The 27,946-nt window shown below is 42.5% G+C and overlaps 1 protein-coding gene across 7 annotated transcripts; it reads left to right on the forward strand.

Moving 5' to 3' along the window:
• Positions 1-450: 450 nt before the first annotated feature.
• Positions 451-27,562, forward strand: PTGR2 (prostaglandin reductase 2). Of its 7 annotated transcripts, XR_008444877.1 has the most exons (12): positions 718-809; positions 13,220-13,296; positions 15,839-15,957; positions 17,941-18,132; positions 19,486-19,656; positions 20,958-21,167; positions 22,873-22,994; positions 24,907-24,994; positions 25,681-25,720; positions 26,672-26,754; positions 26,854-27,125; positions 27,525-27,562. XR_008444877.1 is itself a non-coding variant. In XM_054027823.1 (11 exons), exons 2-10 carry the CDS (start codon positions 13,260-13,262, stop codon positions 26,734-26,736), a joined length of 1,044 nt encoding a protein of 347 aa, XP_053883798.1. In that variant the 5' UTR covers positions 718-809; positions 13,220-13,259; the 3' UTR covers positions 26,737-26,754; positions 26,851-27,562. The 7 variants fall into 7 exon arrangements, 6 of the variants coding, with proteins under 6 accessions (XP_053883800.1, XP_053883798.1, XP_053883797.1 ...); XM_054027823.1 differs by having other exon boundaries at positions 26,851-27,562; XM_054027822.1 differs by having other exon boundaries at positions 26,854-27,562.
• Positions 27,563-27,946: the final 384 nt, after the last annotated feature.

Consider the following 27,946-nt stretch of genomic DNA (forward strand, 5'->3'; position numbering starts at 1 on the left):
CACACTTCAAGCCGTGAGCCAACACACAAGAATGGCCAGGCTCTTCTGGTGTCAGATGTCAGGTCAATCCGCGTATCATTCTCCTGCCCCACACACAACCCTGGACGTGGTGCACAGCTGGTAAGTGTAATCACATGGTCATCCCTCGTGTTTCACTGCCTGCTCGGTGCACACAGTCACATCTGCGCACAATAATTATTCACCACCCTCTGCCTTTCGCAACAACAAACGAACCGGGCGCCTTTCAATGAGCGCCTTGCGAACACAAATCCTCCCTGCTGGGTGCCCGTTCGCCCCCCCCGTACAACGAGCGCTCCCAGGAACACGCTCTCCCGCTGCTCCTGCCCAGCCTGCAGCACAGGTCGCTGCCTGGTTTCCGAGGGGGGCGGGGCTGGGTGTCCATGCGCGCCAATGACGAACTGAAGCGAACGCAGAGGCAGGGGCCCCACAGGCTCCCTGACGAGAGCGGTGGGCTCGACTCGCTCCCTGGGATTTGGGCTCCTTCCCGCCCTCCAAGAGGCTCCCCGCTGCCACCAGCCTCTCGCCCCTGCCCCGGGGCCCCTTGTCGACCCGCGCCAGACCTGCACCCACGTGGGATCGCTCGCCCCCCAGTACTTCAAACTCAGCCCGTCCGCACAGAGCCTACTGTGCCGCGCCCGCCTCGCCCTTTTAAGCAGCCGTGCCCCACACGGCTCTTTTAAGAGGTAAGCGCATGCGTGCGGGGAGTGAGTGGAGCGGGCAAAGTCCTTGGTTTAATAAGCTGGCTGCTGATCTCGTGCCTAGACGGGTGCGCACGAGACTCGGACCCGGTGAGTGTTGGCACCCCCGGGCTGCCGGCGCGCGGGAGGAGGCTTTTCAGTACCTAACTGACCCCAGCCGCGAGTTCCAGTAACCGTCCGTCAGCGCGCGCAGTCGCGCACGTGCGCTGGGCGGGGAGGAGAGAGGAGAGGAGGCGGGGTCGGTGCCTGCCCGTCTCCGCACCGTTCTTCGTTCCATAAACTGCGCTCGTGTCCGAGCCCCCGCCGCAGAGCCCGGGCCAGGTGAAGCGGGCTCGGAGCCGGGCGTGGGGGAGGGGGCGGTGTTTCACTCGGAAATTGCCGTTGAGAGGAACGGCCTGACAGTGCAGGGACGGTCCCCGCGGGCCTGGCTGCGCTGCACGTGACAAGGTGGCAGCGCCCTCGTTGGGGTGTAAAGTGACGACGTCCCGTCCCGTGGGAGGGGTCAGAGTCCAATCGCGGTACAGGGTGAAGCCCTGGTGTGGCTCGGTGCCCTCTGGGTTGTGTGTTTGTCATGGGCTGTGGGTGTAGCGCAGTTACCAGGGAAGAGGGGCCCTACTCACTGTTTCTCTTTACATTGAATAAATGCTGCTGCGAACTTGCGTAACAGTGCCACAGTGCACAGCCCTGTGCCCAGGCCTCTATAGGACTGAGGCCAACAGCTACTGTCTTGTAAAGAATGAACTGAGATAGTTTTACCCTGATTGCAAACATAGCCACCATCATAGCTGTTCAAGTCAGAAGGCACTGTCCTGATAATCTTCTCTCACACATGCTGGTCTCTATTACACAGGTATAAATCCAAACTGAGGGTGGGATCCACAAAGGGACTTAGATGTTGCAACAGTGAGCATCAGGCCACCTAGCAAACCACAAGAATAACACTGCAACCCACAGAGCTGAGTTGTGTACACCATACAATTACTCCTGGGGAATTTGGTGCCAAAAAAACAAAAATTCTGCACACATTTTAAAATTCTGCAAATGTTATTTGTCAAAATAACACTCATGGAAGGGGTGGAGTGGGGGTGGGGCCAGGGACAGAGTGGGGGTTGAGCACCCACATGAAAGAGGGGAAGTAGGCACCTATGCCTCAGAACCCAGGGATCGTAGCCACCAACTTCCCTGCTTTTTCCTGGGTTCTTGACTCCTGCCCCCCACTCCACCCCTTCCATGAGGCCCCACCCCAGGCCCTGCTCCCATTCCAACCCCTTCCCCAAATCCCCACCCCAATTCTGCCCCCTCCCTGCCCCTATTCCAATGCCTGCCCCAAATCCCTGCCTCCTCTCCTGAGTGCACCACGTTCCCGCTCCTTCTTCCTCCCTCCCCAAGCTTGTTAATGCTGCCAAACTGCTGTTTGGTGGCCGCTGGGAGGTAGGCGGAGGAGCGGGGACACGGCGTGCTTTGGGGGGAGGGAGAGGTGTCCAGACAGCAGGTGTGAAAAATCGGGACAGGGGATGGGGGGTAATAGGAGCCTATATAAGAAAAACACCCCAAAATTGGGACTGTCCCTATAAAATCGGGACATCTGGTCACCCTAGGTGAGGGGAGCTTTGCTTCCAGTGGGTGCACCCACTAATTTTTCCCTGTGGATGCTCCAGCCCCAGAGCACCCACAGAATCGGGACCTATGCCAGGGATCCAGAGTGGGAAACAGCCTGATGCTCTGTCCTAGGCTTGTGAGGAGTTTCCTGCAGGCCACCATCTCTTTCCCTCAGGGCATGTGGGGAATTGCAGCTGCCTGGAATCCTCTAGCTCCCTCCCCCTCCCCTCGGCAGTGTCTTCTATGTGTGAGCTGGGCTCTGCCAGGTCCAGTGGCTCCTAGTGGCGGCCAGCAGCACGGCAGCCCATTTCGGGGGCAGGGGGAGAAATTTTGTGCAAACAACATTATTTTCTGAAAAGTTATGTATTTCGCAGTGGCGCAGAATTCCTCCAGGAGTAATACAATAAATGGGGAGACATAGCCTAAGAATGTGATCCACAAAACCAGCATGCTAGGCTGAGAGCTGCCTGAGCCAGCCATGGGGAGGTAGGCCCCACTCTTCTCTTGTAGATAGGCACCTAACTCTGCTAATGATTTATAAACAGGAGCCCACCACCTAGAGTCAGCTGGCTTTAAGAGCCTGTCTTGCTCTACACAAAATGGGAGGGGGAGGAGGTACTCATCTTATAACTTTTAGCACAGTGGTTAGAGCAATCATCTGGGATATAGAAACCTTAGGTTCAATTCCTCCTCCTCTACCAGAGGAGGAGAAGGGATTTGAACAGGGGTCTCCCTACAGAGTCATTCTTAAACTCTTGCTGGGCCAGAGATAGTATGTGTGAGAATGATTCTATAGTCCAGTGGTAAGGGCACCCAACTAGGAGGTGGGAGACCCTGGGTCCAGTCATCTTACTCCAGTCATTCTATTATTACTCATCCTAGTGCAAACAGCTTCAACAGGAGAGACTGAGGGAACCCCACATCAAAATATGCCATTGCTCAGTAAATACTTTCTCCCCCCTCTCTGCCAGAAAGGATGGAATTGAACCTGGATTTCCCATGTCCCAGGCAAGTGCTCTAACTACTGTGGTAAAAGTTATAAAGTAGGTAGTAACACCTCCTCTTCTGGCCATTCAATGACAGACCTGCGGGCTATCTTACAACCGAAAAACTTTAAAAAACAGACTCCAATGAGAGACTGCTGAGCTGGGATTGATATGCAAACTAGATACAATCAACTCAGGACTGGGAATGGCTGAGCCATTACAAACATTGAATCTATCTCCCCTTGTAAGTATTCTCACACTTCTTATCAAACTGTCTGTACTGGGCTAGCTTGATTATCACTTCAAAAGTTTTTTTCTCTTACTTAATTGGCCTCTCAGAATTGGTAAGACAACTCCCACCTGTTCATGCTCTCTGTATGTGTGTATATATATCTCCTCAATATATGTTCCACTCTATATGCATCCAAAGAAGTGGGCTGTAGTCCACGAAAGCTTATGCTCTAATAAATTTGTTAGTCTCTAAGGTGCCACAAGTATTCCTGTTCTTTTTGTGGATACAGACTAACACGGCTGCTACTCTGAAACCTATCTTCCTCCAGTTTGTGAATCAGTCTGGGGCTTAGGTGGAGATAGGCAACTGAACTGCTAGAGAGAGGCAGCAGTGCCCATGCTGAGGTGCCTAGGTAACTTTTACTTAGAAAACTTAGGTGCTAAGTGAGTTTAGGTGCCTACCTGGTTTGGTGGAAGTTTTGTGAATTGAAGTTTGAGCCAAAATTGCGAGTTAGGCACCTAAACCCCAAATGGAGGTATGTCTACACAGGCAGCAGCAGTCTGTGGCAGCGAATATCTGTACCTGGGTCAACAGACTTGGGCTCATGGTGCCCATGCTGTGGTGCTAAAAATAGCTGTGTAGATAGCGCTTTTAATTTGTCTCAGGCTTGAGCTCTTGCTGTGAAGCCTACCCCTTCCCTAGGCTTTCAATCCCAAGCTCCAACCCAAGCCACAACATTTACACAGCTCTGTTTAGCACAGTAACTCAAGATTGAGTTTGTTGTCTTGGGCTTGGAGGCTTGCTGCTACAGGCTGTATAGATGTACTTTAGGCATCTAAATCTGGGGCTTAGCTGCATACATACTTTTATGGATCTGGGCCTTAGTCCAGCCCACAGTGTCCTTCCCCCAACCAAGTGCTCAAAGAGGGGACCCTCTGCACGTGGATCTCTAAGCTCCTCTGCAGAAAGTACTCCATCACCTCTGCAGCTCTGCCCCAGTTGAATGTTCCCTCTAATTTTTTCCATGTATGTGCAGAAAATTTTTTGTTATGTGCAACAAGGTATGTGCGGATGTGTGCCACCAGTAAAAACAAAAAACCAAAAAAAAACAAAACAAAACAAAAAACAAAAGATATTTTTAAAAAGTTACCATAGGGATAATTACTCCAGCCAGGACAGGTTAGGCATTTTAGAATTCACTACTCAAAGAATTAAATTTAAGTGTAAGAGAAATAAAAATTATGAAATGCATAGACCAGTCAAAACACTAAAATAACACACTTTGAAAGAATTAAATTACAGAGGATATATGTGCATTACAGGAAGTACCAAGAAATAACCACAACAATAATACAAGTATGTGTTGGGAGGTGAGTGTGAAAGAGACAGAGACTGTGTGTGCGCTGGCTGCTGGGGAAGTTTCTGAGAGACTCTGTGCGCTGTCTCTTTAAGGCACTCATTGAAAGCTCTCCTGCTCTGTCCTGAGCCCTGTCTCCCTTCCCCCGCCCTGCGGAGATGGGGTACATGGGCAGGGGGGAGAGAGAGAGAGAGAGAGACTGTGTGAGCTGGCTGCTGGGTATGTCTCAGAGACTGTGTGCTATCTCTTTAAGAAAGGCACTCACCGCCCAGAGGCGCGAGTCATTCAGACCACAGAAGTGCTGAGTCCTGAGCCAGGCTGCTCCCTCTCCTCTGCTCTGGGGAGATGGGGTACAGAGGTGGGGGGAGGGAGACAGCCTGACATCAGCGCTCCTCTGCCTCCCCCCACTCTGCACAGCCAGCAGGAGGGTCCCAGGAGCTGCTGCAGAAGCAACGTGGCTGCAAAGCGGTAGGAGGGAGAGTCACCTGAACACTGGTGTATGTGTGCGCTCTGCTAATCAACTGGGCAGCACTTGAATCTCACCTGGGTGGCCGCCCAACTGCACAGTTTAGAGGGAACAAAGTATCCCGCCCTCCTGCCTGTAGGGCCTATGCAAGGAGATTTCCTTCCTCTGTGTCCCTTCTGTGAATTTTTCCATAGGAGGTGTTGCGCCAGGCCTATGCTGTTTAAGCCTGTTTTTTTTAATAGGTTTAAAAATTTTATTAAGATGATGTTAAAAAAAATAGTGAACAGAGTTTGAGCATAGAAGTTTCTGGTTATCAGGGAATAACATACAGATTATCAAGGGTGCAAAGTTTGGTTTAAGATAAGGTGGAATGAGGAATACATAATCTGCAATATCCCCGATTGTGGGTAAAAGGTTGATGGGTCAAAGTACAGACATTGAGATATGAGGGTATGAAGTTCATAAAGTGGCTATGTTCAGGTGTGGATAATAATGAGTGGATATGATGATGAGGATGAACTAATATGTGGCCCAGTCCTACAAACTCTTATTCACATCAGTTGTCCCATTGATTTCAGTAGGGCTACTCAGGTGAGTTAGAATTTGTAGGATTAGACTGTGGCTTAAAATGTAAGACCCTAATTTCAGTCAGAAAACACCAAACAATTTTCTGCTTATCATTTGTAAAATACATACATACATAATTTTTGGAGATTATTTAGTGAGTGTTTCTCAATATATATTTTACTACACACACAAACTATGTTAAAAGAATATCACTAAGGTTGCAAAGTCAAGCACTCAGAAATGAGGAAATGCCAGAATGAAGATTGCCTGTGCAACTTCAGTTCAGCCTCCTTGTGTCAAATTACAGTATTTAACTGCATGATTACATACTGTTTTCCCCCTGCTTCATTTAGTGCCAAGGACAGATTGTACTCTGGGGATGAATAAGGGTTGTGGAATGAAGAATACTGTTGTCTGTAGGACCCCTGCCTCAACTGTTGCAGAAGTTGGAAGGTGTGCACATATTGCAGATACTGGGATGGGTAGGCATAGGCCCATCCAAAATTTAAGGCCCACTGCCTCAAATGAGGGGGAGGAACTCCTCCTGGTCTGATTGATGGGCATCTTGCCAGTGCCAGGAGAAATGCAGTTAGAACCTCAGCAGGTTCTGGAGGAGCTGGAAGAGGGGCTGCAGCCTGACGCTCTCTACACAGATGTATGCCAGGGTCTCTCTTGGTGCAAAAGGGGCAAGTGTCAGGAGATTCTGTGAACCACGCCAACCACATGCCCGTGCTCACAGCTCCACAGAGGAGCTGCCAGCTGAATTCCCCGGAAGGCTGAGGAACTAATGTAGAATACAGGCTGGGCCACTGGGGCGCCCAGCCTTCTGCAGGTGGCAATAGCTGCTGCCACTTGGTGTTGGCGCAGGACACAAGAGCAAGGACATGGAGCGTGAAGCATGGACAAGTATAGATGTTTTGGGGCACAGTTCAGCGATGGACTAGCTGAATGGCATTCAGCCTACTTGGGTGATGCATTGGAGGTCTCTAGCAGACTAGTGGGGTTGGAAGATGTGTTGCAAATGAGGCAAGGGGTGCCAGAATGAGAAGAGATGGTCTTATGGTTAAGGCACTTGAATATTGGCCTTGAGAATTAGATTCTATCCCTGTCTCTGCCAAAGTGTTCCTGTGTGTTGCTGGGCAAGTCACTTAAACCAGACTTTTCACTGGTGGTCACTAATTGTGTGTCCTCAATTTTTTTATTGTGTGATATTTGAGACCCTGGGGTCTGATCTGAAGAAGTGCTGAGCACTGAGCTGCAACTGAAGATTTGGGAGCTGTGCTTTGAACATATAAAGTGGTTTATAATGTTAAATATTCTGAAGAAAAAAAACAGGTCTCAGTTGTCTCAAGTTTGGCACTCAAAATTAGTGGATTAATTTTGTCTTTAATCTCTGTGTCTCAGGCAACCTTAATTCTGGCATTTCCTAACATTTGAGTTCTTGCCTTTGCAATCTTAATAACATTCTTTTAAATATGGTTTTTGTTGCAATTTATTAGGTTTTTAAAAAAGCAAACTGAACAAATAGAAATTCCATCATGTAGCATCATATTGACACCTACATGGTTTATCAGCAGGGTTGGAACTGTAGATCCACACACGGACATTTGTCACTTGAGCTAACTGAATAACTGATAGCAGTAGTAGGTTGTCATGCTCTATGTACACCAGTACTAGATGAAGATGAGACACACACTTTGCTAGTGGGTTGCCACAGATATTTGCTGATAGCAAAGGAATGAGGCTCAGGAATCCTGGATTCCATTCCAGGCTCTGGAGGGATGTGTGCTGTAGTGTGCACACAGACTCTTCTGCCCATTTCACCAAAACTTGACCCCTTCTGCTCTGTCCTCCTGAACCTGTCTATGTCCCATTCCTTTTTCTTCCCCACCCTGGCTCCTCATCCCAGTTCTATTCTAATCTAGCCAGTCCTAGTCTCCCCCTCAAAACACACCATCCGAATTGCAGTTCCTTGTGCATCTCCCTGAGGCTCCTTGTCACAGTCTATTCCTCCCAACTTGGTCTGGCTCTTGTCCCATCTACATTCAGATCAGGCACCCTCCTTCTCCTTGCTGCCTAAGCCCAGCTGGGAGAAGCTTTAAGAGCACAGAAGAGACAGGTTCCGACTCTCAGTTCTTGTGCCCAGTTCTGGCCCTGGCACTGCCTGCAGCAGCCCAGAGTAGCAATTGCAGGGAATGCTCTGCTCAGCTCCAGTAGGAAGCATGCTTAGAGCAGGCAGAATCTTTGGAGACTTTAGCTGTAAAAGTCTAGCATGTCTCCAATAAGCATGTGCATACTGCAATTTTTTTCAAAAACTTATAACTTGGCCAAATTGGGGTAGATTTCCCCAAGAACAGCAAAAGGCATATATCTAATATAAAGGCCCATCCTCTGCCAAATTTCAAGTCCCTGCTCCAAAGCAGGAGGCACTAGCAGAGTCACAAAGAAAGAGTTGCCAGAACTTTTTAACATGGGAAACATGCTTCCCCAGTCTTTTTCTTGGAAACAGCTGAACCTTCTTGGCTGAAACTTTCCAGAAAAATTCAGCTTGAGACAGACACCTAGCATATAACATTTCAACCCTAGTGGTTAAAGTTTGGCAAAATTATAAGCAATTGAAAGCACCATCTTATAATGGGAAGTGTTGGGAAACCTTAATAATAAATGGTGCTACCAATACAGAAATGAAAACAAAAAAGCATTGACTTTTTTTCCAAAATAAAGCCCACAACAATGTTGTCTTCACTAATATATTTTAGTCCTTTAAAATCCAGGTAACATTTTTGAAAGGGTTGTTGTATGCCTGTTTGTAAAAGTGGGAAGAGACATGGGGAAAAGTAAAAGTAGGACAGAGAACATAGTTGAGACTCCTCTGGGAATATTGCTGTGACACTCTCTAATGCTTCTGCTGCTGCAGCATGACTCAAATGATCCTGGCATTCAGTCATGGCTGTTTAACCTTGCCGTAATTTATACTCTGAATGTGATAAAAGAACATTCTCAATTAATACACTCAGTCCATTATTATTTGAAAAGTCTAATGTGTTAAAGAGTGTAGCATCTTATCCTAAAGAACTGAACCAATTCAATTTTCCTTAGAAATGGCATTCATATTGACATAACACATGTATTCAAGGCAGTAATGTAAATACTGCTCTCTCTTCTTTTTTTTTCACCTTTTAAAGAAAAATATTTTTCCTTTCAGTCCCTCCAAAAGACTCCCATAATCCAATGATGCTAAAACGTGTGATCCTATTTTTTTCTTATGAAGTTTCTATTGCTTTTTAATGTTGGAAGATATTGGTGCTTCATGTTACATTGTGATATTAATGTGTCCAGCATTTTTAACTTGTGTAATGGTTTATTGGCTTGCAGCCTGGAATAAGTGCAGTTGTACTGAGAAATAAATGTCCATCTCCATAATTATCTTTTACTGTGACAGCTGCCATAGAGTGACACTTCAGTCACCAGGTTCCCCCTTACTCTCTCACCACCCACTCACTGTATCAGGGAAGGTCTCCAAATGGCATTGCTGTACAAGTTTATCAACCACAGATCAGTAAGCTGAACTCAGATATTAACAGTATTCCTGTCCCCCAAGAACTTCAGACCTTCAAATAAGGAATCTAAGATTTTGCTCCTTAGATGCCTCCATCTCTTTCTCTCATCTTCCTGTGCACTACTGTGAATGTGCTGTTTTCCTGTGTTTTAATATTTTTGTTTGTTAATCAGTGATTTTAAAAAATGCATTGATGCTAAGGTGGTAAGAATATGTTTAAATAACTTCAACACTTACTAACACACTGGAATTTCCAGATGGGGCTGAATATTTTGAGGTCTGTACTTACTGCGTGCCACAATACAGAACAGGTGTTGGGGAGGGTAGAAATACATATATATTTAAGAATTACTAATTGGCCCTTGTTAATACTCTTTCCATTCTCATAATACAATTGCGTAGTGACTTCAGAATTACAAAGATTGTCAAAAGTGTGCACACAAAAACTTAATTTCTCTCTCACTTAGGTCCATATTAAAATAACTACATGATGCCCGTGGATGAAATCCATTACACCTACATAAAACCTGTGTATTTAGGCTTTAAGTGGGTGGAGGTGAAATCCATTCCTTATACTCAAAACCCAGAGCTGTTGAGTGGGGCTGCTGCAGGGACTCCCATGGCTGCTATTTCAGCCTATGGGCTATGAAAGTGACAGCCCTTCATACTAGTTACATGGGATGTTTGGGCCACTGGATCAGTATAAATGTTGACCCCTTGACTCCTCCTTAGTTCATCCCCATTGAAGTCCTTCATAAAGGTTTATATGCAGTAGTAACATGGTGAACTATTCTGTGGTGCATGGGAACTGTGCATTTACTCTGCCTGCAGACACCCGTTTTCCAATTCTATCTAGAGATTAAATGGTGCAGAGAGCCACATCAAGGCAAGTCTGTGGCAGAGTAGGGAGTTGAACTGAGCTCTCCCAAGTTCCAGGCTAGTACCCTTGCCACTGGGCTACTGTTCTTCTTCATAGTTTACATCTATATGTTTAGTTAAGAAACTCTGTGGATATTTGAATATTTATGCACCTTCTCATAAATGCTAATCTCTGTACTTTTAAATTTTAAGATTTTAACTGTAACATTATTTGGTAAACTAGCAACCATAACAAAAGTTACAAAGATTTTATGTGTTATTAACTATACTGTGCTAACTTGGTTTTGTTGTGGAGAGCTGTGTGGGTTACCATATACAGTGTAATTATTCATAGATATGACTTGGGTATAATACCAGCGGCTGATAAATCAATATACAAACATTTTAAATAATCTGTAACATTTATGGTGGCAGATCAGCCACCTCCTTCTCCACCCTCAGAGCAGCGAACTGGTTTTAGGGGATGGATCAGTGGTGACCCACAGAGAAAACAAAGGATCAAAAAAGAGGCTTGAAGAGGAGAGACTCTACGGAGGGCCCATAACAACAAGCTCACTAAGCTGGTGTTTATGAATTCCACATTTCATAGTTTTGCACCACTTGGGAATTGAAGTCTCAGAAGAAAACCAGATCTCATGTACTTTTCTTCTCATAAACAGTGTTTGAAAATATAATGGCAAATAAACATAAATATTACACCTCATGCATATGTCAAATGTAGATAGGCGGCTATGCATTTGGGTTTTTTCTTTTTGAGAAGAAGGGAGAGAGACCTGCATATGTTCATTCCTACCCCACTTAGGAGAGGAGATGTGCATATTCTTGTTATGCTCATTCCCACCCCATTTATTTATATATAATACACATACGCACACTTAGTTTACTTTTTGTATTTTGTAACATTCAAGAATAAAGACGAACCAGCACTCTAAACTAAACAGATGTGTCCAGAAAGAAAAAATCATCACTAATTCTGATTAGTTGTTCTTATCAACAAAATAAACATTGTGACAGAGATATCAGCTATCATGTTTTATTTTTTAATGTCCTTGATGCTTATGGAGGTTAACGTTTATGGAGCTCAGCTGAGCAAGAAGTATGTATGAAATCCAGGTGTTAGCAATAGGAACGTTATTATTTTATTCTTAATCCTAGAAGTCCATGAGATTGTAATTTTCTCTTTACTAATTAGGTTTATATCACATTGATCATTATGGCATTTTCAGTAGCAAAGACTCAATCAGTGTTGGACACAAATTTCCAGTCCTCGATTTTATTCACCTGTTGAAATACAGGGGGAAACCACTCAGGAAAACAGTTCTAGTGGTGTAAAATTCTTCCTCACCCCTGACCCTTCTCAGAAGAAAATGTGCTGCTAAAGTAAAAGACCTGATATTTCTTTTCTCCTCTTCATGGAGAGCAATACTTGAGATGCCGTATATTGCTGTTGCTTATCTCATATTGGAAAACATATCTTAAATGGCAGTCTTTAGTGCAATGTAATTATTTTTTATTTATTGCTGTAACTGACATGTCTACCTTTTACTTGACTGTGTCAGACCTACATACATCCCTTCACCTTAGGTTGTTCAATGTAATCAGCTGTCTAATCTTATTTTTCTATATTTAGCTAAATGTTTGTGTGTTGGGGTGTATGTTTACCGTCCCTTAACATGGATATAATCCATACTGAAATTAGAATAGGTACCTCGATGTTTTTCATTTTTTTAATAGGGACACTAATTAATATGAGATTATTAAAACAGGGTTTGTGGTTGTTGGATTTTTTTAAATAAATCTGATTTGTTTTTCACTTTTACTGCTGTTTAATTGTCCAAACTGAATGAATGAAGGGTAAAAAGTAGAGCAGACTAAGCTGTTTTACTTCCTGATTTCACATACTGTTACAGTGGTGTTTGGATTTGTGTTGCAATTACTGCAGAGGAATATTTAAATATAAACAAAACCTGTTTCTGTTTTTACAGATAATATATATTTTATAAAACTTATTTCCAACCCCTATTTTTTGGGTCCAAACTACCTGACATTGAGTTGAGTGGGATGATGCACATATGTAATGTGTGTTGGCAGGATTGAGACCTTTACTTGTCTCCTAAAGCCTTTCCAGAAGGTGCCATTGGGCTACGGGGTGAAATCTTGGCTCTATCAAAGTAGATGACAAAATTCCACTAACTTAAATGGGGTCAGACCTTCACAGCTAATTTTTTGTTTGTTTGTTTGTTTTTTTACTCGCTTTGCTGCTGAAATTTGAATTCATTTTAACAATAGTTTTCTATGGAATGTCAGTTCATGTCAAGAAAAAACAGCTGTGCTGAAAGAGAGTTTTTTCTAACATATCTGGTATACCTGTCAGCAGAGACAGCTGAAACAGCAGAGACAGAGAAGCATGGGTTTCATTTATAAGTTTAAAGGAACTGGGAGTGAAATCATTACCCTATTGAAGTCAATAATTTTAAAAATACGTTAATCATTCATTTTGGGTAAATTGTTCTCATTTAGCTCTTTTCCTGCTTCTTTCACACTCTGTATTCCTTAATCGGTTTCCCATCATCATCCTTGCTAACAAAATAGTTGCAGAGCAAATGTGAAGGATGGCAGGCTTCTCCTACCTCAGGAAGCAGAAGATACGCAGCTGTCTGTAGTCAGTTGGGACTTCAACCGCAGCCACTGTCTATGAAACCACTTAAATGTTATAATCTCCATTGGACCCACATGTGGAATTTAAATTGTTTTTCTCTGGGTTTCAAATTACTGAATACTTCACCCCCAAAATGTTTCTCAGTAAGAAAGTTCTATAAATTTGACATGCATCTCAAACAGCTCTTGCTTTGCAGGGTCACTGACGTACAGTGTGGAATTCCTGCTAAAGTGGTAATGATTATACAAAGAGTGGTGTTGAACTCACGTCCTGGTATGTATTTATTTCCAAGAAAAGATTAGTGTATTTTGTATAATTGCATAATACTCCTAAATGGGGAGGGAAATGGAGGAAAGTAACATGAGATATTTACAGAAAGTAATGTGCAATAGAAAAAGTGGTTTATGATGTGTAGTTATTGAGCCTGTATATGCAGTCTTCAAACTTTTAGGCAAGATCATAGAGTTAGGTGTAATATTAGTGACTCAGTGGCAATAGCCAAAGGCACACTATCATTTACAGCTTTTTAGCTTTAAAATTTGTTCTCATTTTACTCTGCTGTTTGTAATTGACTCTGAGATGATTGAAAATAATATGCTTCTCTGCTGACTTTTGTCCTTTTCTTTTGACAAACTTTGAATCTCGGCTTCCTCCCATGTTTCTAAGGAGCTTGAAATTTACATGGCTTTTGTTGTTGTTCGTTGTTTACTTCTTTGCTTATGCACTTGCATCACTCTAGATGTCAGAACAACTCTTGGAATAGTGTTTATTAGTTTGCTGCTGCAGAACCAGTAAAATGTTGACTTTTTGGATATTTCTCAGTTTGGAAATAGTTTTTGCAGTTAAAAACGACAGTGGTATCTCCTGTAGATTGGTGTTTCTCTAAAGTGAGTGAAGGATCAATCAGTGACCTAAATTTGTGCAGTTAATGCTAAAAATAGCCCCAATTCTTAGATCTGGCTGAGGTGCACTTAGCACAGACCCTGGAGAGAAGCTCTCCAATCCTGGGAATTACCACAGCATCTGGACTTCTCTAATTTAAGCACAGTTGCTTATGGCCCCAAAGGGCTGTTGTGGCAATGAGGAATATCTAAAACATACTGGCACTCTGGCCACACCATCTTTTCCCCTGGCAAGACTACTGCATCAAGGCAGGTCACAAAGGGAAGTGGTATAGAGTCCATCTGGCCAGATCCACCAGATTTCTGGAAGTGGCACAGAGAGGCTGTATCAGACCAGAGAAACTGGCCCAATGCCACTGCTGTGTTTTTGAGTGAGGGGCTAATCAGAACCTTGTCACTACGCAAGTATGTCATCGTCTTTGGAAAATAAGAACAACTCAATTTATATGAGCCAAGTTTGGATTCGATCTCTGCTTCATTTTTCTAACCTGCCCTTATAAAACTTTATAGCTCTCTCTGGGGCTGTTCAGAACTTAGGAGTGGTGTTGGTTTGCTAACCTGGTTGTCCAGACTGATACAGTGAAGTGAACTTATACATTATGTGTTTTAAAAAATATATATATAAAAGCATGATTCTGTCCGAAATTATATGTATACTTCTCAATTATAATTTCATATGTCTTTTAATAAACTATGTTAAATGAATAAAATTAGTGAGTGTGTTCGGGTATTGGTTTTTGTTTGTTTTTTAATTTTTCTCACTTACTCTTGACACTTCCTAATTTCAGAATGAAAAATATAAAAAACAGCATAATTCTCTCGTTACACAGGTGCAATTCAGTAGTATTGCATGTGTGTAACTTAGAGCAAAATTAGGCACCATGGATCTGATTCCTTTCTCACTTACACCAGTGCAAGTCAGGAAAAATTCCATTGCCATAAGTGGAGTTATACTGGTGTAAAGCTAGTGTGAGAGCAGAATTGGGATCAACATTTTTGAAGCATCTCAAATCTAGCTGTCCTTACTTAAGAGCACTGAAATTGTCCTCTGCAGACATTGACATTCACATTCCACTTGAGTGAATGGGGTTGGGGAAAGGGGTGAATTTACCTTTTCTGTGGTTTGTGTGTGGCTGAAGACCATTCTGCAAGGCAAACTGAAGGTTATCAAGACTATCTTTGCAACAAAAAAAACCTTAGACATGTTCTTTTTGTTTTGCTTCCTATAGAAACTTAGACTAATTTGGAAAATTGATCTAAGGATAAAATGTCTAAGAATAATTCATTTATTAAGGAGGTTAATTTTTTAGCCTCCAATTGGTTAAATGTACCTTCTGTGCAAAGTCATATGCTACATTTTAAAAAATATTCTTGTTAGCCTTTTTGAATGCTAATATGAGACAATGCAAAGCTACATGTGAGCATCATAGTTCAGTCCAAAAAAACTATGGCCGTGATCCTGCAAACACTAATGCATGGGTACTCGAACATAAGAAGTGCTGTATTGCATCAGAGCAATGGTCCATCTATCCCAGTATCCTGTCTTCCAAGTGTGAAGTTAAGCGCATGCATGGATAGGGGGTTAGGGTTCTCACCACCCTGTAAGATGAAGCTGTAAGTCAGTTTCTCCCATGCTGAAAAGACCCTTGGAAACATTTACAGGGATACAGAAAACCTCTTTTATTTCTTTTGTTTCAGATAAATAAATAATCAAGACCTACTATGCAAGAATGCTATGTCAAACTGGAATTTTGTGAATTTTAGTCCACTTAATTGTTTGTTATTTACTAAAAAAGGAAGCAGAACATTTAAATAAAAGGCCTCAATTTATTTTTTTAAAAAGTTAGATCAAAGGTTTTATCACTGATTTATTTGGAGGTTTTTTTTTTTGCTTCACTTTAAAATAATTCTAGGTAAAAATGGTGTGCCAGTGGCAGAAAACTTCCGAATGGAAGCGGCCTCCCTACCAGATAAAATCGCAGATGGACAGGTACAAGCTCGAACCCTCTACCTCTCTGTGGACCCTTACATGGTAAGTGAAAGAATTGAGGCAATGTCAGATGATTTTCTAAAAATGATTTTACCTCAGTGCCAACCATGATGTTTAGTGTGAACTACACAAACTATGAGCCAAACTTATCCCTGATATAACTCCATTCACTTCTGTGTAATTATATTAGGGGGGAATTTGGCATTAATGTGCCTGTGGCTTGTATAGGTTTTATATATAAGAATGGGGTCATATATGTAAATATAAATAAGATATCCAGTCATGGGGTGGGGCAGAAGCAAAAATCAAAATTCCCTGATACTCATAAAAAGCAGTCAGCTAGGCCCAGACCCTCAGAGGTATTTAGGTGCTGAACTCCATGGGAATACAGTGCCTAAATACCTTTGAAGATCTGGGCCTTATTTCCAAGCACAAAAATAGTTCACTTAAATTCTATTTAGTTATCCAGTCTTTACTTACATATATGGGGCCAGGTGCTTGTCTGCTCTGGATGGTGTAGGAGGGAGTAAAGAAGAAACAAACAGTCTGTGGAGGGGCCAGTGAGGCTGTCTCATGCTCCCTCACCGTTCTACCAATACCTGCAAAAGCCCTTCATATGAACAATATATAGTTGGGAGTGCTGTGGATTTGGGGGTGGAACTAGGCAGAGCCACCCTTGCAATTTTTGCATGGGCCTGTAAAATAAAATTTTCAAGCTTCATGAAGAAAAGGACTAGATATACATTTTTTTTTTTAGAATATAAAGGAAGGATGAGACAACCCTGACGTTTCTAGATTCCCCTAATCATAGAGGGCTCACGGTCATGGGCTTCAGAAGCACCACAGTTTTGCTCTGAAACTGAGCAGCAGCTCTAGACAGAATAGTCCCTTGTTAATTTGGCAGAAATTCTAATAGAAAATCCAGCAGAGTTAGTACTGACAGACCACCACAGAATCTAGCACAATTATCTGGGCCTTGGGATTCACTCCAGCCTGCACTCTAGGCCTAGGGTGTGGGACAGCAAGAGGCCATGACAGCAACTTGAAGGTCAATCCCACATCTGTGCCATTAAAGGAGGTAGCAGCAGCACCATCACCCACCCAACTAGCTCCCAGAAGAGGCAGATGAGGAATGATGTGGAGGAAGGAGAGATGGGAGGGAGGTGTGAAAGGTGGGGGCATTCCTTTCCCCCAAGATCCCAGCTGCCTTTTCAGCAGCAATTTATGATTCAACATCCAGTTTCAATGCTCAATTTCTATTGAAAAAAATAAATGTAGGGTCGATAGGGCAGCTGAACTCAAGTGGCCCAGATGTTTTCACTGAAGGAAGAAGTAGGAAATCATATTCAAAACGTTACCATGACACTTCATATTAAACCCATAGTATCTTAAACCAACCATTCTGGTGTCTGGGTTGGCGGCCTACTAATAACGATTTGCATGGTTACATGAGAGTAGGGTTGCCAACCCTCCAGGATTCTCTTGGAGTCTCCAAGAATTAAAGATTGTCATGTGATGAAACCTCTAGGAATACGTCCAACCAAAATTGGCAATCCTACATAGGACCCAGCTTTGATTATTGATCCTTGGCTCTTATTCCCTGGGATAACAGGAGCTATGATTACGCAAGAGAAGTATTCTTGGCCTCTTGTAGTGGAGGAGTATCCCATGTTTCTCTCTAAAGTTCTCTTCATCCAATTAAGTAGTGTTGATTGGGTTTGAAGACAATCTCATCAAGTCCCCATTGGCTAGAAGTTTGTGTGTGGTGTGGTACGGTGCGTTTAGGGTGTGTGTTTGTGGTGACACTATTGAGAAAAATAAAATTTCCTCCCTTTGTATCTAAGTGAATGAATGAAAGGAGAAATAAATAATTAAGAAGGTGAAAGTGGAGTACTTACTGAAAGATTTTGGAGTAGCCCTTTGTGCTTTGTTATTAAATGCATCCCACCCATGTTACGGAACATGTAAAGGAAGCTCATGTACATCATCATGCAAGAATCTCCTCATTAGAGCCTTGTCTTTTAGCGCTGCCGCATGAATGAAGACACAGGTTCTGATTACCTCCTGCCCTGGCAGTTGTCTGAGGTGGCTGATGGTGGGGGCATTGGGGTTGTGGAGGAGAGCAAACATGCTAACTTTGCTAAAGGAGATATTGTAACTTCTTTCAACTGGCCCTGGCAGACAAAGGTCATTCTAGATGGAAGACTCCTCCAAAAGGTAACATACTGAACTATAGAAAATTAAGTTAGTGTACAAACTATTTTTCTCCATTTTTAAAAAATCTTTTGTTTGCATGTGACAATTTATTGTTATTTTAGAGATATGTCAAGGACAAAGCAGTGCTAATAAAGCAACCAGTTATTACAAAGCAGATCAAATTAAGTTTGGCAAAATCTACATGAATTTCTCTTTTCCTTGTAAGAAGCAATTAGGAATTCCTTTTCCTGCCACTAAACAATCCAGTGTTGATGAAATTGTTAAATTCATCAGCATTTTCTCTGAGGCTGCTGTTAAGGTTTCTCCATTAATCATGCAAACTCCAAATAGAACTTTTGACACCTGATCACCAACATGTCTTACTACTATGCTCTTAACACATTTTGTATTAAATGCAAAAAGCATACATTAGTGAAACCTTGTAAAATCTCCAGCACACCCACAAAGGTAAGGCTATTAAAAAATCACAGTTCTGTAATGGCTGTAACTTGGCCCCTCTGCACACAGAGTATTTAATATATATTGCATTTTCACTATAGACCAGGGGTAGGCAACCTATGGCATGTGTGCCAAAGGCGGCACGCGAGCTGATTTTCAGTGGCACTCACACTGCCCAGGTCCTGGCCTCTGGTCTGGGGGGCTCTGCATTTTAATTTAAATGAAGCTTTTTAAACATTTTAAAAACCTTATTTACTTTACATACAACAATAGTTTGGCTATATATTACAGACTTATAGAAAGAGACCATCTAAAAACGTTAAAATGTATTAGTGGCACACGAAACCTTAAATTAGAGTGAACAAATGAAGACTCGGCACACCACTTCTGAAAGGTTGCTGACCCCTGCTATAGACAGAAAACTTCTGCAATTTGAGGTAGAACTTTGCTTTCTGGAAACTTTTATTTTAGGACTATTGGTGTCATTGACTCAACTCCTAGATATGGCAACCCTGCTGTAGCATCCGTCAGGCCATTGTGGGTTTAGTTCAACATTGTTAACTATTTTCTGTCTCCGAACCGGTATTTGACCATGGCGTAATTTTACATCTTACCATCTAATTGCTAAAACTCCTTAAGTCTCTTGTGAGTGACTTTTTGTTAAAAGCATTTTGGAAAAAAAAAAAAAACAACCCTATTTGTTTCACTTTTTTGTAAACTTGTTATTGAAGTATTATAGTAGATCTGACAGCTGGTATAGAGCAGGCTTCTGAATACTGGTTTATATTTTTGTCTGAACTAAACAGCCTGGGTTATTTTGTACTTGTGTTTATTTAAAATGTGGTCATCCTAAAATCTGCAGTCAACAATAATATTAATCCAAAATCTCACTTTAAATTTTTTTTTCTCGTGTAGCTAGATCCACAACTTGTTGATGGACACCTCTCCTACTTTCTTGGTGCAGCTGGCATTACTGGGCTGACCTCCTTTCTAGGAATAAAAGAGAAGGGACATGTGACTCAGGGTGCCAATCAGACAATGGTTGTCAGTGGGGCTGCCGGTGCCTGTGGTTCTCTGGCTGGTCAGGTAAACAGGTTTAAGATTTGCAAGAGAATGAGCTATTACTTCTAAGTTCTGTCTTGTGAGATGTGCCTTCTTGTAACTCCACTGATTTCACTGGAGTTACACCCACCTGCTTATTTCATCTGTGAATTTGGCTCACCAGTGGGGATCATGATGAGTGTATTTAAGTGTTGAACTTCAGATTCTTGAAACTGGGAGGGGAGAAGTTGAGTATGATGATTACTTTGTCACTGGCTTGAAAGTAAACAAACTGATTTATATGCATAGTAGTCTGCCCCCAATTTCTAATTGCCTACCTGTTTACTTAATACACTAATTTTCATATAGAAAAATATTTTACTAGATTTTTATAGTGTTTAGTTGTCAATCTTATGGACTTTGGAACGTTATGATAAGGTACACTCTCACCAAAAGTTGAGGTAGGTACTGGCTGCCACTTCCAGCAGCTCCTATTGGCCTGGAGCAGCGAACCGCGGCCACTGGGAACCGCGATCGGCCGAACCTGTGGATGCGGCAGGTAAACAAACCGGCCCGGCCCGCCAGGGGCTTTCCCTGCACAATTGGCGGAACAAGTTTGGGAACCACTGTACTAGAGTATTGATGTGTTCATCCGTGCATTAGGATGATATGGCCAGTGAAAAGCATAGTAAATACTTTCATATGTTGCTTTGGATAACATTACATAAGACTGGCCAATCTGGGTCAGACCAATGGTCCATCTACTCCGGTATCCTGCCTTTTGGCAGTGGCTGAAGCCTAATGCTTCAGAGAGAATGAACAGAACAGGACAATTATTGAATGATCCATCCCCTGTTGTCCAGTCCCAGTATCTGGCAATCAGAGGCTTAGGGACACCGAGAGCATGGAGTTGTCCCTGACCGTCCTGGTTAACAGCCATTGAGGACCTATCCTTTCCTATCCATTCTTTATATTTTATTGGTATGCAGTTCTCTAAAAAGGTAGTAATATTGTTTATCTCCCAAGCTTTCCAGAGTAAGGTGTATATACACAGCATTCAACAAGTAGACTTAAAACAAGTCAAATTCAAACACGAACTGTCACACCACAACATTTGAACAAATACATCAAATTAGAGTATATTTACATTTTGATTTTCCAGTCTTTTTACTGGAGACCCAATCACTGGAGGGGAAATAGTGCTTGACATTTGGCAGTCTTAAATTGTATTCAGCCTCTAAAGTACTGGTGTCTGTAATTCTGCTGGTTAAAATTCAAGTGATTACAGGGTACTGAAATGTGGGCAGATTGATGGCCTCACTGTTTTGTTTATGGTGTTTCTGCAGATTGGCCGCCTAGAGGGCTGCTCTAGAGTGGTAGGAATCTGTGGTACAGATGAGAAGTGCTCCATTTTGGTCTCAGAAATGGGATTTGATGCGGCTATCAATTACAAGAAGGGGAATGTGGCAGAGCAGCTGCATGAACTCTGCCCAGCTGGCGTGGATGTTTACTTTGATAATGTTGGTGGAGACATCAGTGATGCAGTTATAAATCAGGTACCTATACCAGCTATCCTGTTTATACCTCCTCCCTCTCCCAAATTCTTCATGCATCTTTTGGAATTAGTGTAATATAAACCAGCCTGCTGAAAGATAGGAAAATCTTCCCTTCCCACATATACCTGACATACTGAATGTGATTGAGTCAAACTGTCCAAACATCAGAGACATAAGCCTATCATGCTGAACTAGTCTGATGGCCTAGCAGTAGCAATTTTGCATTGTGATGCAGGAGTCCTGAGTTTGATTTCTACTTCTGGTGTCTTAATCCCCTAACCAGCAGGGACAAGGGAGTACCTTAGCAACAATGCCTGTCTGAGAGGGCGATTACAGTTGTTTTTCAACTTTGATCATCTCTGGCTTGTTAAGGAGTAACATTGCTGGGCTCTAGTGAGGGACCTAACCAATCCTCTTTGGTAGTAGCACCAGAGTTGGAGGTGGGAAGGGGAGAAAATAGGGACACTTGTCAAGACCTGAGTGAGACAGTCAATGAAACTCTTCTCTCAGGAAAACTCTTATCATGATAATCCAGATCATCAGCTGAATGAGGTTTACTCAGTTTGAGAAATCGGTTATTGTTTGCCCACCTCCTGAAAACATCATTTGGAGTTCCTGGGAAGGGGGAAAATGGATTATTCATTCTTACTCAAGCTTTACTAGAAGAACCTTTCAGAGTATTTGGGCAATCTGAATGCTGCTGGGGTCAATCAAGGAAATAGTTGGGGAGAGTTAATTACAGTTGTTAAATCACTCCTTATACTCACTGTTCCCTCACTGCATATTGTGCATTTCCAGGAATCTGTGACTCCTGTCAGCCCTTGAGAGCAGGAACCCTCTGGGATTTGGTGGGCCAGCAGCAGGAGTCAAAGATCCCATTTTTGTTGAGGCTATTCTGCTGCTGGGCTAGAGAGCAGGAAAGCTTTTATTTTATTTTATTTTATTTTATTTTTTTTAATTAGTTTAAAACTTGGAATGTGGCAAGGGAGTGTAATATTCTGCACTTCACATGCATAAGTGGTTGAGGGACTCATATTTTCATGAGTGAGAGACTACATTGACACCATCTGCCTTATTCCTGTTTCACAAATTAAAAGAATAGAGTAGAAAACTCACACTTATTAATGGTATAAGACTGCAGAACAGATACATGGAATGGTTTTTATTTTTCATTACACAGCTGGGTATGGGGGGAGGGATAGCTTAGTGGTTTGAGCATTGGTTTGCTAAACCCAGGGTTGAGTTCAATCCTTGAGGGGGCCATTTAGGGATCTGGGGCAAAAATCTGTCTGGAGATTGGCCCTGCTTTGAGCAGGGGGGTTGGACTAGATGACCTCCTGAGGTCCCTTCCAACCCTGATATTCTATGATTTGCAGTGTTCCTCCTTCCACAGTAAATATCCTCACTCAGTAAAGTAACAATCCCTCATATTTGTTACCCAGTTAACACCTGGTTGAATTGTACATGTATAGAGGGGTCTTATCCTCCCACTACTGCACTGTTTTTAAACCACCTGCTACACCATTACAAGCTGAATGACCACATGTATACAATTCTTCTCCCAATGTCTTCTTCTAAGGAAAATGACTTTGAGAAATATACTTGTTGCATGATTACCACATATAGTCTAATGAACTTCTAATAAGCTTGTGTCTTTTTGAGGGCAAAGACAGTAGTATTTCTCATTTTGTGTTGTCTCAAACAGATGAATCAGAACAGCCATATCATCCTATGTGGACAGATTTCCCAGTATAATAAAGATGTGCCTTATCCTCCCCCACTGCCTCCTGCAGTAGAAGAAATACAGAAAGCAAGGAATATCACAAGGTATATTTCTCCTTCCCCACCAGCTTCATGGTGCATTGAACACAGAAATTTACATGTGTTGAATTTACATTATCAGTATATTTGATCTCAGGAGAGGGACTCTGGATCCATTGTAGGCATTTTTATGGTAACACTGTGGATTACTGAAAAAAGAGGGAAGGACCTGGTGATTTTGTGTTTTACAGCTGTTTGTATTATAAACATTTGGTGAGGAGGCCACTAAATGGGCAGAAGGGACACTGAGAATTGTGACTTCAAGTGGTATTAACACTGCAGAATTAAAAGCATTTTAATTGGCTGATATATGCCTCACCTGTGGTCACTTGCTTTATTCTTTGGCTGTCTGACAGTCTTTTTAATATGAGGAAGGTTCTGTTACCAAATGTTCTGTAGCAAGTGTCTTGTCTCTGATTGTAGTTGTGCATGAGGAGAGAAAATTAAGTAGAATCCTTCTTGGAAGGTATTGTGGTCACTGCATCTTCCACTTTTTAAGCTACTCTTTTTAGTACTAATTTTCTTTATTAGGGAAGAGGATTTCAAATATGACACAATATATATAGGAAAAAGATTCATGAATGTAAATTAACATGGGCTCTCGGTTAGGCTTACACTAAAATAAGGCAGCAAAGACCAAACTCTACTAGTGCTCAAGGTCCCTCTATACCCACCCGATAATCACAGGAAATTAAAAAATTAATCACACAAGATATGCCTATCTGATCCTGATACGAACAGATGACTAATGCATCAGGTCTAACTTTTTCAGTCTTTTGTTGACCACTTCCAATCCTTTAATGGATCACCTCCCATCTTATCCCACTAAATCTCCACATTCCTTGGAGCATTCTACACCTGAATGAGCTTCAGAAATAAATAGTGTATATATTGGTTTGAGATCCACTACTCTCACCTTAAGCATTAATCACAGTTGTATACTGCACTGAAGTCAGCGCTTTAATGTGGCTGTGTAATCGCGGCACCAGCGCTGGGAGAGAGCTTTTTTGTTTGCTGGTTTTCACTTGGGATGACCAAAAAAAAAAAAAAGGGTAGAAAATTACCTGCATTTTACAGTCACATATTAAGCTGATCTCTCTAGTACAGGGGTAGGCAAATGTCTGAGTATGGAAATTGTATGGCGAGCAATGAATGCTCACGAAATTGGGCGTTGGGGTGCGGGAGGAGGTGAGGTCTCTGGCTGGGGATGTGGGTTCTGGGGTGGGGCTGGATATGAGGGGTTGGGGGTGCAGGAGGGTGCTCCGGGCTGGGACCGAGGGGGTCAGGGGTGCAGGCTCCGGGCGGTGCTTACCTGAAGCAGCTCCTGGAAGCAGTGGCATGTCCCCCCTATGCCTCCTACGCAGAGGCACTGCCAGGTGGGTCTGCGTGCTTCCCCGTCCGCAGGCGCTGTCCCTGCAGCTCCCATTGGCCTCAATTCCCAGCTAATGGGAGCTGTGGGGGTGGTGCTTAGGACAGGGGCAGCATGCAGAATCCCCTGGCTGCCCCTGTGTGTAGGAGCTAGAGGGGGGACATGCCGTTGCTTCCAGGAGCCGCTTCAGGTGAGTGGGAGCTTGGGGCCGGATTAAAACATCTGAAGGGCCTGATGAGGCCCCCAGGCCATAATTGGCCCACCTCTGCTCTAGTAGCACTCCTTGGCTGCTAGTCCTCCTTTCAATACTATTTGAAATACAGGCAGGATTACTTGTCTGAGAACACATTGTTTCATCTAAAGCTTCCATTGTACAGAATTGTATGAGCAAGCTTGCCCAGCAGCTGCCTGCACTACATCTAACTATAGCTAATGCTACTAATCTTCTGTTACATTTGCTCACAAAACTGAAAAGATTTCAAAGGCTTTTGAAATATATTGACCAGCCACTTTAGTTATTAAATCATCATCCATTCTTTTCTTTCACAGGGAGAGGTTTCTGGTATTAAACTATATGGACAAACACGAAGCTAGTATTCTACAGCTCTGTCAGTGGATCAAAGAGGGGAAACTGAAGGTAGGAACTGAACTTGTGTATTTTATTTATAGGCATGAGCCTTCTTTCAGGAAAACTAATTTCTTTGCCCATATCAAAATCACTTTGACTGCGGTGCCTCACTTTGGAGAGTGAAATGATAAACATTTGAAGACTTTTTTTATAGCAGCACTGTTTTAGAAAGGGCAGTATAGCTACTTAGAATTTAGTTTTACAGCAATAGAACTGGGTCCTTTAGAAGCACACATAACTGATACCTAGATTCTACCATTCTCAGAGAAAGCCAAATCCTGGTTTTTTGACATGAGGTTCCTAATCCAGACTTGAAAAGTCACTCTTCAGTACTTTATGGGTGGGTAAGTGCCCTGTGTCCAGCTCTTTTCTCCTGAAGCCTACTGATGTTATGTGGTCCCCCAACTGATCTGCTCATCCTCCCTGAACTTCACATCCATGTACACCCAGAGCTGCAGTAATATTTTATCTTTCATTTAAAGGGTTCATTAGCCTACAGGTTTAAAACAATCTACTTGAACAATGTAGCTACTTTCATCTTGACCAAAGGGCAAGGTCCAAAAGGGAGCACCTTCCTCTGTGGAGTAAAAGGATGCCTTTAAAATCTTTGGTCAGTGCTATGGCAATTTTATGGCCCCTTTCAGATAGACACTGATTTTAGAGGGAAAACTAACCAGACCTATTCTTATTGACAGGTCAAAGAGACTGTGGTAAAAGGCCTGGAAAACATTGGCGGTAAGATGTTGCATCATTTTCTAGCATAATCTTTGCTGAAATATAGTTACAACACAACTTTCTCTCTCCTTTCCTCTTCCCCCAGTTCAGATGTTTGTCCCTCTCCTAGAATATGGTTTTAAAATTATTTGCCTAAACAAGGTCAAAATGTCACTTCAAGAGAGGTAAAATAGCCTGCAGCCAGTGGCTAAAAACCACAAGAAACAGTAAAAACAAAACAAAAAAGGGGCTTTGTACACCCAAGCTATAAAGCTAAAGAGCCAGCTCATTCAAAACTTGTGGTTTGAAAACAAGCCTTCTTACAGCAGGTAAGTAATGCTTAAGTAATGCTTTAGTCCTGCAGGGTCAGAGGAAAACCCTTGGGAACAAAACATTAGCTACATCATACAGGTTGGGTTTAATTTCGAACCATTAGCTTACTGCATTTCATAGATTTGTTTTAAAGGGACTTGGCTAACTGGACAGCCATATTTCATATTCGGTTTACTCAGGCTTTGCTTTTTATGTAAAGTTTTCATGTTTATTTCTGAAGCAATAAATATTTGATAAGCTGCCTCTTCACCCCATGGCCAAAGTTTTAAATAAAAGCCTTTGCTGTAGGCTCGCCAGGTATATGCCCTCCTCTTGTGTCTGCAGTGCATGTTGTCTGCATGGCATATCCTAACAACAGTGCATACAGTAATTAATAAATTAGTTTTAACATTTAAAATGACTGATCAGATCTTTGTTTACAACAATAGCGGTTAATTTTTAAAGTCTTATTATGGTGTTTCAACTTCCTGTGTTGTTGGGGAATTTGTTTTAAGTCCAAAATTTGATTTCTCTTTACATTGTTATAATCCAGTAAAGGAGGCTTTCAGGATCTTTTAAAAAAAAATTTACTACATGCATAAATGTTTAATTGGTATTATCCTAATAACGTGTATTATTCTTATTCTTATTCTCTTATAGGGGCTTTCCAGTCCATGATGACCGGAGGCAACACTGGAAAACAGATAGTGTTAATTTCTGAATAAAAATCTTTGCCTCTTCATGTGAGTGTGGCCCACCAGGAAAAATAAACTTGACTCTTTATCTTGACTGCTGAACAAGCATTATTTTATTTAAATTAATCTTCCCTTTTGTTACAGCAGGCACCAACAACTAAAATCCCCCTAAACTTGGATAGCAGAGATTTTTGGACACAAAAGTACATTTGAAAAACTCTTCCATTGAGGCTACATCTTCACTACCCGCCTGAATCGGTGGGTAGAAATTGATCTCTCGGGGATCAAATTATCGCGTCTCGTCGGGACGCAACAATCAATCCCCGAATCGATGCTTGTTACTCCACCAGCGCAGGTAGGAGTAAGCGCCGTCGACGGGGGAGCCGCAGAGGTCGATTTGCCGCCGTCCTCAGAGCGGGGTAAGTCGGCTCGGATACGTCTAATTCAGCTACGCTATTCGCCTAGCTGAATTTGCGTATCTTAAATCGACCCTCCCCCTCCTTTCCCCCCCCGTAGTGAAGACGTAGCCTGAGAAACTTAAATTTGTATCTGAAGCCAGGCTGTATAGTAGCTGAAATACTTCCATTTCATAGCCTGAAACACTCTTCTGCTGGTCCATTTAGTTCATTTCCTTACATAGTGGTGTTTTACATCATGCCTACAAGTCAAGACAAGAGAGCATTATTATATGAATCCTAATTTATCCACACAAAATGCTGGCCTTTAGTTTGCACACAATTGTGAGTTTCATCAGGGATAAATGCAGCTTTAGATTTAATCTTATGGTTCATCTTCTTTAACTTCTATTTGTTTTTCAGGATTAAAAGAGGGAAAAAATAAAAGGCTTCTTATCAGAGTTCTATATCTCGTCTTTCAATATGCAGATCTGCAAACTCTACCATTCAGCAATGCTGCCGGCTGTCATAGGGCTGCTTAGACCTAGGAGAAATGTTAATCAAGGGAGAGGTTGCCTGGCAACGAATTCACCAGTTAGGGGTCTCTGTTCACCTGAGGAGGCTGATCAGGAGGTCATCTGATAGAGGTGCTGGAAGATTATAAAAAGCAGAAGCTGTTCAGTTTGTTCTCTCTCTTAAGCCTTCTTCCATCAGTGTAAGTTGAGGGAAACTTCTGCAGGAGCCAGAAAAGGCGAGGAGAGAGGACTCTACCTGCTTGAACACAGATGGTCTCCCAGTGACAGGGTGAGCTAGAGTAAGGGGAAATGCATGTAGGATTTATTTAT

This window comes from Malaclemys terrapin, chromosome 4 (assembly GCF_027887155.1).
Source record: "Malaclemys terrapin pileata isolate rMalTer1 chromosome 4, rMalTer1.hap1, whole genome shotgun sequence".
Classification (NCBI taxonomy): domain Eukaryota; kingdom Metazoa; phylum Chordata; order Testudines; family Emydidae; genus Malaclemys; species Malaclemys terrapin.

Bases quoted from the DNA above. Each gene is read 5' to 3' on its own strand.
- PTGR2 (XM_054027825.1), top strand. From the start codon at position 13,260: ATGATTATACAAAGAGTGGTGTTGAACTCACGTCCTG. The intron at 18,133-19,485 runs GTAACATACTGA...TTTCTCGTGTAG, and splicing joins ATGGAAGACTCCTCCAAAAG to CTAGATCCACAACTTGTTGA. The intron at 22,995-24,906 runs GTATATTTCTCC...TTTCTTTCACAG, and splicing joins AAAGCAAGGAATATCACAAG to GGAGAGGTTTCTGGTATTAA.